General features: G+C 35.1%; 1 protein-coding gene across 2 annotated transcripts in view; it reads right to left on the bottom strand.

Moving 5' to 3' along the window:
- NALCN (sodium leak channel, non-selective) overlaps window positions 1-13244 on the bottom strand; it is a 502028-nt gene that overhangs the window by 290624 nt on the left and 198160 nt on the right. Inside the window, exon 9 of one of the 2 annotated variants that reach the window (XM_027854084.1) lies at window positions 6681-6767. The exons of the other annotated variant lie outside the window; for it this stretch is intronic. Within the exon in view, the coding sequence (XP_027709885.1) occupies window positions 6681-6767 (87 nt within the window). The remainder of the gene's footprint in view (window positions 1-6680; window positions 6768-13244) is intronic. 2 annotated transcript variants of the gene reach the window in all.

The following is a 13244-nucleotide window of genomic DNA, read 5'->3' as shown; positions in this document are numbered from 1 at the left end:
AGGATTTGACTTAAGGAGGGAATAACATACACACTCAATTGGGTATGGAAATCTGTCTAACCCTACAGGAAAATAGGGGGGGAAGGGGACAAGAGAGTAGGGGGATGATAGAGAGGAGGGCAGATTGGGAAAGGGGGTAATCAGATGCAAGTACTTTTGAGGAGGGTCAGAGTCAAAAGAAAGAATAGAATAAATGGGGGGGTGGGATAGGATTAAGGGAAATAGAGTTAGTTTTTCACAGCATGTCTACTATGGAAGTGTTTTGCATAATTGCACATATGTAACCTATATTTAGTTGCTTGCCTTATCAATGAGGGTTGGTGGGGAGGGAGGAAGGGAGAAAATTTGGAACCCAAAGTTTTAAAAACACATGTTTAAAAAAATGTTTTCATATGCAACTGGGAAGTAAGAAATACAGGAAATGGGGTACAGAAATCCATCCTGCCCTACAGGAAAATTGAAGGGGAAGGGGATAAGAGAAGGGAGGGGAGAGATAGAAGGGAAGGCAGACTAGGGGAAAGGGTATTCAGAATGCATGCCATTATGGGGTGGGGAGGGGTGAAATGGGGTGAAATTTGGAACTCAAAAATCTTGTGGAAGTAAATGTTGAAAACAAAAAATAAAAATTAAAAAAAATTAATTAAAAAAAACAAACAAAAATAAACAAAAAAAACAAAAGTGTTTGCTTCTGATTACGCTTTCCCCCAATCTGCCCTCCATCCTATCATACCCCCCCTTTTATCCCCTTCCCCCCTATTTTCCTGTAGGGTAAGATAGCTTTCCATACCCAATTGAGTGTATATATTATTCTTTCCTTAAGCCAAATTCAGTAAGAGTAAGATTCATTCATTCCTTCTCATCTTCTCCTACTTCACCTCTGCCATAAAAGGTTTTCTTGTCTGTTTTATGAGAGATAATTTACCCCATTCTACCTCTGTATTTATCCTTCTCCTTGTACAAGCCTCTATCACCCCTTAATTTTATTTTTTAGATATCATCCCTTCATATTCAACTCACCCTATGCCCTCTGTATATACATATATATATACGTATACATATATATACGTATACATATATATATATATGTATGGATATATGTGTGTGTGTGTGTGTGTATATATATATGTATATATATGTGTGTATATATATATATATATATTCCCTCCAAGTACCCTAATAATGAGAAAGGTCTCAAGAGTTACAAATATCATCTTTCCATGTAGGAATGTAAATAGTTTAACTTTAATAAGTCCCTTATGATTTCGCTTTCCTGTTTACCTTTTCATACTTCTCTTGAGTCTTGTATTTGAAGGTCATTTGTTCTATTTAGCTCTGGCTTCTCAAGAATGCATTAAATTCCTTCTACACCATTGAATGTCAATTTTTTCCCAGCATTGATCACATTCAATTTTGCTGGGTAGGTGATTCTTGGTTTCAATCCTAGTTCCTTTGACCTCTAGAATGTCATATTCCAAGCCCTCTGATCCCTTAATGTAGAAGCTGCTAAATCTTGTGTTATCCTGATTGTGTTTCCACAATACATGAATTGTTTCTTTCTGGCTGCTTGCAATATTTTCTCCTTGACTTGGGAACTCTGGAATCTGGCTACAACATTCCTGGGAGTTTTCCTTTTGGGATCTCTTTCAGTAGGTGATGAGTGTATTCTTTCAATTTCTATTTTTCTCTCTGGTTCCAGAATATCAAGGCAGTTTTCCTTAATAATTTCTTGAAAGATGATGTCTAGGCTCTTTTTTTGATCATGGCTTTCAGGTAGTCCAAAATTTTTTAAAGTTATCTCTCCTGCATCTATTTTCCAGGTCAGTTGTTTTTCCAGTGAGATATTTCACATTGCCTCCTATTTTTTTCATTCTTTTGGTTTTGTTCTATAATTTCTTGATTTCTCATAGAGTCATTAGCTTTCATTTACTTCATTTTAATTTTTAAGGAATTATTTTCCTCAGTGAGCTTTTGTACTTCCTTTTCCATTTGGCCAATTCTGCTTTTTAAAGCATTCTTCTCCCCATTAATTTTTGCCATTTGGGTTAATCTATTTTTAAGGTGTTATTTTCTTCAGTATTTTTGGGGGTTTCCTTTAGCAAACTGTTGACTTGTTTTTCATGATTTTCTTGCATCATTCTCCTGTCTCTTCCCAAATTTTCCTCTACTTCTCTTACTTGATTTTCAAAATCGTTTTTGAGCTCTTCTGTTCCCTGAGACCAGTTCATATTTTTCTTGGAGGCTTTGGATGTAGGAGCTTCAACTTTGTTGTCTTCTTCTTCTTGTATATTTTGATCTTCTTTGTCACCAAAGTAAGAGTTTATAGTCTGAACTTTTTTTTAATGCCATTTGCTCATGTTCCCCACCAGTTACTTGACCTTTAAAATCTTTGTTAAGGTAGGGTTCTGTTTCTAGTATGGAGGGTGTACTGTTCCAAGCTTTGATGGTTTGTGCAGCTGTTGTCAGAGATACTTCTAGAGACCTGTAAATTTTCAGTTCTTCCAAGGTGGTATGATCAAAGGAGAGATGTTTACTCCTTTCCTGGCCTGTGCTCTGGTCTATGAGTGACCACAAGCACTCTTTTCTGCCTTTGAACTGTGAGGAGGATTCCCTCCTGACCGCCACCACAAGCTCCACCATGCCAGTGCTCCTCCTCACCCCAGGACTACCACCTAGGACTGCAACCCACATCCAAGCACGGGCAAAGCAAGAGAATACTGCCTCAGCACCAGCAAAGAGATCCCTGCAGTACCCCTCTGATCAGTCACTCAATTCCCTCATTGTCTGTAGTCCAAGAGCTCTGGAAGCAGCTGCCACTCTGGGGCTGTCCCAGGACTGGGACCAAACTGAGCTCCTCTCTCACCCAGGTCCGACAGACCTTTCTGCTGACCTTCTAAGTTGTCTTTGGGGTTTGTGGGTTGAGAAGTCTAGAAACCACTACAGCTGCCTGTGATTCAGTCTGCTGAGGCCTGGTGTTTGCCTGCCCATCCCAGGCTGAACTGCACTCCTCTTCTAGTCCAGCACAACAGATATTTCCCATCAACCATCCAGGTTGTCTTGGGCTAGAAATTTGTTTCACTCTGTCTTTTTGTGGGTTCTGCTGCTCTAGACTTTCTTTAGAGCCATTTTAAACAGATATTTGGAGAGGTTTGGAGGAGAACTCAAGCAAGTCACCGCTTTTACTCTGCCATCTTTGCTCCACCCCCCAGGAGGAGGGATTTTGAGATGATACTAGGAAGCCAGGAGGCAAAGATGAGAAGAGACAGAGTTTTTAGCATGGGCGACAGACAGTGAAAATGTACAGGTTTGGGAAATGGAGAGTCTTGTGCTAGGAAAGTTGTGCAATTATTAATACAGGGTATCAGGCATTTATACAGGATCAAAGTTAAAAAATACTCAAGAAGACCACAGGGAGTTTTATATACTCCAGGAAGTAAAAGGCAGGAAAGTCCCATATACAACAAAATATTTATTTATTTATTTAACAACATTTTTGTATGTGAGCAAAGGCCTGAGAACAAAATAAATGTGTATCAGTTTTGGAATGGCTAAATAAAGTCTGGTACATGTACAATACAATGTACTATTATTACATCAAAAGAAACAATGAATAGGAAGAAATCAGAGAAGCATAAGAAATCTTACATGAACTGATGAAGAAACAATATATACAATGATTAATCAATCAATAAACATTTATTAAGTTACTATTATATACCAGGGGGCAGCTAGGTAGCATAGTAGTCAGAGCACCAGGCCTGGAGTCAGGAAGATCCGATTTCTAATTCAGCCTCAGACACTTACTAGCTGTGTGACCCTGTACAAGTCACTTACCCTGTTTGCTTCAGTTTCTTTTCTATATAATGATCTAGAGAAGGAAATGACATTCCAGTATCTTTTCCAAGAAAACCCCAAATGAGGTCATAAAGAGTTGGACTCGGCCTGAATAAAATTACTAAATAACAGCAACAAATTATGTGTCAGAGGCACTGTGCTAAGGACTGGGAATACAAAAAGAGACAAAAGACAGTCTCTGTCCTTAAGGACCTTATAATCTAATGATTATAGAAATACCAATAAAAAAACCCCTCCAAACTTAAAGCTGTAATTATAATGCCCAAGAAGACTTAAACAAGAGAAGAATTTAGTCATTGTACCTCTATGTCATTTTCGAGTAGGGGTGGGGAGAGGAGAGTTTTTTATATAATGTCATACAGGTAAAGTATTAGTAGCTTCTGATGAACTTTTTCCTTTTAAAAATTCTGTTAAAAGGGCTGGATTGCTGTGTAAGGAAGGGAAGAAGGATATATTTGGATGTGAAAGTGGTGTAAAAACAAAAGATGTTAAAATGTTTTTAAAAGATCACAAGGCAGAGATGAGTAGCCAGTTTCTTAAACTTTTTTTGCTTCCACCTCCCCCCACCCCAGAAAGTCAAGGGCACCATAGAAATAAGTGGACTTTAATAGCAACTAAACTAAGGATATTATAAGCAGATATCATGGACTTAAAAAGAGAGAGACAACTAAGGAGTGATGATGGAGGAGAAATAGTCTAGAACAAACACTAAAAAATCAACAACATACTAAATCCAGTCCTCCTAGTCTGAAAGCTCTGTGTTCAAAGGGAAGTACGAGGAGTTCACTATTCTCATTACCTTACAGTAATATTTCACTTCTCACTTCCCTCTATGCACCAAACAAATTGTGCTGTCGAGTCTTGTCATTTCTTCCTGGACAGACCTCTCCAAAGTCTATCCTTCCATCTCTACTACTATTGCCAAAGCATAACCTCACTGATCTCTCTCCTTTAAGTTACTCCTAGTCTCCACCTAAATCTTAACTAAATAAATGTACCTACCTAGTATTTTGCTCTACTTATATTAAACTTCTCAAAAGGTGGCTTCACTCTCTAGAATCTTCAAGACTATTCAGCATCAATTCTTACTAAAAGTGACTTACTTTTCTTACTAAAAGTTTTGATCTCTCATTTACCTTTTTCCAAGTGTGTGTAATTCCATAGGGATAAACTTTGCCATTGATCTTTTGGCCCCTCCAAGACTTTGCATTAAAAAAACAAAACAAAACAACAACAATAACAACAAAAACCTTGTCCTATATACTCAGAAAACATATGCTCTAGTCCAAATTGCATCTCTCAGGGATTTATTAATGTCTCTCAAATACAAAGTTTATTTTGTTCAACAAAGGTTTGCTCAAGCAGATAACACTTGATTTGATTTTTTTTACTCCCACAAATGTTTGTTTTATTGACAAATTCCTTCAAAACATGGAATTGTTTTGTGGAGGTAATGGACCAGGAAGGAGTCTGAAGATCTGAGCTCTAATTTGAATCTAGTCACTTAAAATCTGTGTGAATTTAAGTTGTTTAAATGCTCTGAGCTTCAGTTCTTGTAGAATAAGGATTATATATTAACTTACTTAACTTAGAGGTATACCACAAGGATCAAAGAGTAAAACCCTTTAAATCCCATGAAACTTACAAAATGTTATGTGAATTTAAGATAGGATTATTCATTCTTTTTAAAATTTTTTGGTGGCAGGTAGGTAGTGCAGTGGATAGAGCACTGGCCCTGGAGTCAAGAGGACATGAGTTCAAATCTGATCTCAGACCCTCACTAGCTATGTGACCATGGGCAAGTCACTTAACCCTGATTGCCTTGGGGAAAAAAAATATACTTTTTTGTTATGTTTTAACTTCTAATCTGTCCCCCTCCCCCCCTTCCTACCACACACTAGAGAAGGATATCATTGGATACAGATTTATAATTATATGTAAAATAATACTTCTATTTATCAGTTCTTTCTCTAGAGGTGGATAGCATCTTCCTTCATATGTGCTTTGTAGTTGATTTTAATATTAATCAATAATTATTCTTCAAACAATATTGCTGTTACTGTATACATAGTTCTTTTGGTTCTGCTTATTTCACTTTTTGTTATTTCATGCAAATCTTTCCAGGTTTTTCTAAAATCAATTTGCTCATCATTTCTTATAACACAGTAATATTCCATCACAATCTTATATCACAACTTATGTAGCCATTCCCCAATTGATGGGCATCCCCTAAATTTTCAGTTCTTTGCTATCATAAAGAGAGCTGCTATAAATGTTTTAGAACATACAGTTTCTTTTCCTTTTTCTCTGATCACTTTGGGAAACACACCAAACATACTCAGTTTTATAACTCTTTGGGCATAATTCTAGCTCCTCAAAATGGCTGGATCAGTTCACAGTTCCACCAAAAGTGTATTAGCGCCCCAATGATTAATTCTTAAAACACAAATTGTATCCCCTTCTCTCTCCTTATGCTCAAATAAGCTATACTCAGTGTATATTGTACAGTAGATATATATGTATATATGGTTGTATATGTATGTGGATAGATAGATAGGTAGATAGATAGATACGAATATCTGCTGAAATGATTTTGGAAATGTTAATGTCCTCACAACTAACTCTTCCTCCACCTCACCACAAATTCTTCCTTTATCAATATAACCAAAAAACATTTTGACTTCTCATCACTATGCACCAAATATTTGGGGTTGATTAATTAACCAATAAGTATGGAGAATCTAGAGTTCTAAGAAGGGTAAGGGTTGTTGTTTACAACCAAAGCTAACAATTGTGGGTGATTTTATAGAAATAGTATTGAACTATACCTGTAAGCAAGCTGGAGCTCTGCCCTGGGGTTTGTTGACATCCACAGCTACTAGCTGCCATCCTCCAGCAGCATCTTCATGAAACATCTTCAAGGCCAAAAAAAAAAAAAAAAAGAAAGAAAGAAAAGGAGAAACAAGAATACAATCAGATTAATAGGTAAATATGGCAGGTCAAGAATCTTTTTATATAAGTTCAGTTTTGTGCTAAGTAAATTTATGAATATGCAAATATTCATCATGATGTTACTTACCATTTTTAATTTCTAGCATTGTTATTTTAAATCAATGTGAAAAATATATTTTAGCTATCACATATAAAGCTCACTATTATTAGTATGTCCCAGTCATACAGAAGTTAGGTGAGGGTAAATAAATCAAGCTGAATATTCCAATGCATTTAACATGGAGCACAGGTAATATGATGCCAATAAAACATAATTGTCACAAATTTCCTAAGAGAATCTTCCCTGTTGAGATAAAGGGAAGAACAAGTATAAAGTCTCTTTGGGGAGATACGTGATTAGATATAGAGGCTGATCTTAAAGTAGGAAATTGATACTGCTATCAGTAGAAAAAGTAAAGATTATTCAAAGTAGGTGAAAACTGGGATGTTGAGCTGAAATTTTCTGCATATTTCAGAAACAAGCAGTTACTTTTGACTAACTAGTCTTGTGTTTTTCAACACCAGAAATTATATCTCTTGCTTCTCAAATCTACACATTGAGTCTCAAATGCATTTTCACTAATTTTAGAGGACATGATTAAACCCACCACATCCACTGTTTCTTATAACAAATATCTCATCTTTAAATAGGTGCCTGGTAGAAAGAATTATTCCTCACTTAGATTTTTTCCCACCAATATTTTCTCCTCTTTGTCCCTTCATGAAATAAGAATTTTTATTTTACTAATCAAAGGTATTTTATAACAAAAAAGCTAGCACTATACCATCTCCATTATAGAATACCATTTAAAAATGTAAATTTTTTTTCTGCCTCATACACTTACATCCTTATGTTAGACTGATCCTTTATTCACTAGTGGAATAAAAGAGGAAATATGAGAAGGTATGACATTCCATAACTCTCATATCCTATAACATAGGGTAAACTTCTGATAGCAGGTCATCTGATAGTTTGGCTGTATTAAAAGTCAAATAGTTGTTGCAGAGGTTGTAAAGGTTGTAAAGAATGACACAATTCAGAGTTGATCTAGGCCTCAGAAGAATATCTAGGACTGTGAATGTGTATGTATGTTTGTGTGTGTGTTTGTACATGTTCACTTGCTAAGATACAATATAATTACAGTGATTATTTACATCACGTAGCTCTGCCTAAATATGTCAGAAACACTGCTAATTCCATCTGTCCAGTCATAGGCTTCATATCTTTTCAGTAGGAAACAAATCAATTTATAAGTTATACTCTGGGAAAGAACCATGGACAACGCATTCCTCTGTAACTCTGGACCATATAAGCTGACTAGAAATCTCTTTCTTCAAAGTCATCAAACAAACCCCACTTTCCTTCTAAAGACAAAAGGCCAAATCAATCCTGTCAGTCATGAGCAAAAACCCCTCTGTTGATATATCTTGTGTTCTCTTATCATGGCCCTAAGATCCCTGAGGTACATATTTTCTTTGATCAGCAGCAGACTAATTTTCTCTGTTAAATTAATTTTTCCATTGGACAAAAATCAAATAAATCAATTTAATCATCAGTAAAAGTATGCTGCCAAGGTCACTTCTTTGTGTGAAATGAAGGGAAGGACATGCAAATGTGTTCAGTTTCTGTCTAGTCTTTTGAATCAAGAGTGAGGTTTTGATTATTTGGGGCAGAAATGAATGAATGCAGCTTTTCTAAGGTCATCTAAGCAGAATTTGTGCAATAACTGTTTGCAAAGCAGGCTTTGGGCAGCTTCTAGGCATTCTTTCAGTTGTTAATAGAGGTAACTGATTGCATAGTGGATACAGCATTGGACCTGAAGTCAGGAAGACTTGAGCTCAAATCTGGCCTTAGACACTTACTAGCTATGTGACTCTAGGCAAATCACTTAACCTCTGTTTGCTTCAGTTTCCTCAAGTATAAAATGAGGGCAACAATAACAACCTAACTTGCAGGGTTGTTGTGAAGGTTAAATGAGATAATATTTGGAAAAAGAGCTTAGCACAGTGCCTGGCACATAGTAGGTATTAATTAAATGCTTAATCCTATTCCTATTCCTTTCCCTTCTCTTATACAACTCTTCTTAAGAGAAAGGTTTGCTGCAAAAGTAGAGTGAACAAATCAGTCCAATAAGAAGCTAAATTTGGAGCCAAAAAGAGGTAACTGTTTATTTATGATATCTGTACTATCTACCAAAAGCCTTATCATTAAAAATGTTTTGTGCTTTAAAAAAATTGGTGTAATTTCCCTAACTCATCCCATGACCACTGAATACTTTTTATTAGGACCATTAACTTCAACCCTATAGGGATTTAATACCTGCAAAATCTCCTAGACATAAAAGGTTACAACTGTTAGGGATTAACAGTGATGGGTAATGGAATTCAAAGTTATTTAGGAATTATTGGGGGTGTGGTGGAGGGGTGAGGTTTGATGAATGTATGGGAAAAAGTAATGAAGAGCTATTTGGGGGTAACGTACAGAAGAACTACTTGCAGAAAAAGCCAATTAGAAAATATCAAACATAATGGGGGAAAAGGATAAATACCAAGTGAAAATCTTAATTTATTCATAACAAGAAAAAAAATCATGTCTCTCTCCTTTACTTATAAGAACAATCTCATTTCCCTTCTCATATATATTATATACATATGTGTATATGTGTGTATTATTTTTCAAGTCATAAATATGTTGGAGATCTTTTAAGAAATTAATCATCTGGAAACTGAATGTAGTCATTAGTTACACAAGCTGATGAGGGTGGATATACAGCTCAACTTCATTATTAAATAATATATTTAAAAACTATTTTACTGTCTCAAACTATTTTATAATATAACATAATAATATGTAATATAACAATATGTAACATATAATATAATAATATAAATAATAAAATAATGAGTATATTAAATAACATATTCAACTTCCCTAAATTTAATTATCTTTCTTCACTTTTCATGACTAAAGTATTATCCTGTTGCTATGACTCCTTATTACAACCTAGATCCTCCTCACAACATATCCTATAAAGGACCTTCCTAGTCATGGCACTCACTAAAGTGATTTCAAATATTTTTCATATATATGTATACTTATAATATGTATTAGAATATATTATGACATAATATATGTTTTCTAATATATGCATATTAAGTAGTTTTCTAATATATATTTTGAATATGTTTTCATGCATGTAAATGTATCTCTTAAATTGCTATAAACTTTACTTTTTTAAAGCAAGCTTTTTGTCTTAAAACTTGAAGTGGTGCACATATTTCTTTTGGTGGAGGGAGTAGAGTTTTCCTTATCAAAATACTTTCCCTTTTCTATTCTATTATTATACTTTTATACTGAAGTTGAACAGAATATTGAAGGGTACAGAAACAATTTTTTTTACATTTTAATGTCTTAGTAATGGCATTATTGAGATCTCTTGGTGGGAATGGTAGGACTAATAAGAACAATCTCATTTCCCCTCTCTAATTCTTTTACTTCTTCCCCCTTCAACTTCCACACTTTCTATATTAGCTCTCATTAATCTCTGATAGAATCTAGCTTCTAATTCTTGTGGCCCAGAAATGGTCCCTTCTTGTTGGAAAAACATACTGCATGTACTAACAGTGATAAACCTACTAACAATTGCTGTTTCCTTACCCCTAAATCCATCATATGCCACTCTAAATTCCATGCCAGATGTTGGGTACAGAGGCAGTGCTTGATAAGTGTAGGGCCAGGGGTAGACCAAACCTTATAAATAAAAACTGGAGCTAAAGTATGTTTCTAAATTGGAGCAGATAATAGCAGATATTAATATAACTCTTTTAAAGTAAGCAAATTTACATGCAGTATTTCCTTTGAGCTTCACAAATGCTTTTTGTAGTAGGTATTGGTAACCCTATTTTACAGACAAGTAAATTCAGGTAAGTGACTTGTTCTCAGTAAGTACTAGGCAGAGGATTTGAACCAACGTTTTCCTGCAGCCCCAAAAAGTACTGTAAAACACTGAACCTCAGGATCTACCATGTCCACAGAAGTGTCAGATTCCTTATTCCTACCATGAATCTGCTCAGTGATTGCTAGCAAAACCATTTATCCTGCAGAGGTCGTGTTAACTCATTCATTTGAATAAATGGTGTGACTTGAGGGATATTTTATGGCTATCAGGTTTGCTTCTGAGTCCAAGTTGTACATCCCAATGGGGAGGTATCAAGCATTTAATTGAACTGTGTATAAACAGTGTAGACCTTCTTGGTATAAGAAGGAAATTCTCCTATCATAGAGACTCATCTTGACATCAGGCCTACATCCATAAGGACATGTTACCTACACATAGCCAATTATCATTCCTATCTCACTTTCTGCATCTCTGCCGAATATTAATCAAGCATACTCACTGTTTTCATTTCACCAGGAAACTTAATCACTTTTGTTCACTACCCAAGTTTTGTAAAATCAGTTTCCTCCTCATTCTTCTGTTTTTTTTTTGTTTGTTTGTTTGTTTTATTTGTTTTGTTTATTGACCTCCAGAAGCTTTTTGTTAGATCATTGACCACAGAAGACTAGGTTTTTGGCTGTGAGAATGTGAATGAAAAATGGCTATTATACTGTTTTCAAAAGTAGGGACAGTCCTTGTGACTACCTTTTGCCTCCAGCAGTGAGCATTAGAGACAATTACATCTAAGCTGACACACTACAAAGTCTCAGTCTCCTTTGTCTGACAAATGTGTAATTTGCTTCTCCCAATCCCCCGCAAGTCTCTAACAGGGAAAATTTACTCACTTAAGAATATGATGGCCAAATGATAGGTTCCCTTTTTTATTTGCTTAAAGCATTCCCTTATGGATACTTTACAAATTCAAATACTCCAGAGCTAAAAGAGAGGAAGAAAGCTACCCTCCATTTTTGAAACAAATTTGGGCTTATGAGATAATGCCCAACATTCTCTTGTTTGTTCGTTTTGTTTAGTTTTTGTCAGAGGTTTCTTTATGACTTAGCATGAGAAGAAAACTTGATTGCTTGTGAAAAGGAGCATTAATTGCTTTGAGTGGGGCTCATGTATATATTTTTCCCCCTCCAAAGATCACAGATGTAATAGATCTACAACAAATGCATTTCTTTCTATGCCATACCTTGTAGTGAACATGAGGACCACTTGCCATGCTGCTCCTAAGGAGGTGGGAAGGAAGGAAGGGCTGGTTGCTAGGCAGTGTAAATAGTGTTTTTGTAAGAGGCTGAAATACATGTATTTCTGTTGCTTAGCAACTAAGTCCACAGCAGTAGCTTTTTTCTTAATCTAGATTTCCCGCAAATTTTTGTATTATTTCCTCTGTTGAATTTCAAGATATTTTCCAATTGATTCACCAACTTTCTCTACCTCTTTACCACAAAATTATTTGACCCAGCTCTGGCTTCTTTCTTTATCTTTTATTTTTTTTTGTAGCAAATGCATACTAGGTTATAATTCCAAATAAAAAACCTACACTGAGAAATGCTTTTGAATAACAGTTAATTTCTAATTATAGTATTTACCTTATAACATTATGGCTGATTAAACAATTGTGTATGCAGTCATTTTAAATAATTTTTTAGGTACATTTGAATGTAAGATCTATGGGCAGGTTCATACTGTAATATTACTGCAATTTGTTTCTTAGCACATGCAGCAAAAATATACACAACTCTTTGAGTGTATCTTCTCTAGTCCCGATAGCAATTCTAAAGCCTAACTGAAACACATTTCAAGCTTCACAGCAGAGACAGGTTAGTATAGCACTAAACATTATACAGTCTTAACTTCTTACTTTGAAGTTGATAGATATGTTATTTACCTTCTTGAATTCAATTCCGATATTATTTGCCCATGTATAAATTTTAAAAGTTCCATGTAAAAGTAATAATTCTACACATGAATGCTATTATACTTAAATCAATAAGCAGGAAAAGTCTGCTTTTAGTAATTTAAGGCAGTGTTTGGTAGTTAATATTTTGGAAGATATGTGAAATATTTCAAAGAAAAAATGTACTTTGGATCTTTGACAAAAAAGTCATCCTTAATTCCCTTAAAGAAGTTTATTTTATAATTCAAGATAAGAAATAATGGTTCCTTGCAGTACTACTCATTTTACTCCTGTATTTTTCACATCTTCATAATTTCTCTCTCTCTCTCTCTCTCACATACACACACACACACACACACACACACACACACAAATATGCTAAAAAAAATAAGAAAAGGAAAAAGCTATATTATCTATTTCCTTCCTCTTTATGCTAGGAGATGACATAATTTCTAGGTCTTCTTTTTGTTCATTTGAAAAAAAAAAGCCTGAACCAGAAATACATCACATTTAATATCTGTGCTCCTGTTGCTTTTAGCAAAGAGGCAATCAAGCATAAT

This window comes from Vombatus ursinus, unplaced genomic scaffold (assembly GCF_900497805.2).
Source record: "Vombatus ursinus unplaced genomic scaffold, bare-nosed wombat genome assembly UNPS02010304.1, whole genome shotgun sequence".
NCBI classification, from domain to species: domain Eukaryota; kingdom Metazoa; phylum Chordata; class Mammalia; order Diprotodontia; family Vombatidae; genus Vombatus; species Vombatus ursinus.
Note: the sequence above shows the minus strand (reverse complement) of the source record. Positions and strands in the feature narration are given on the sequence as shown.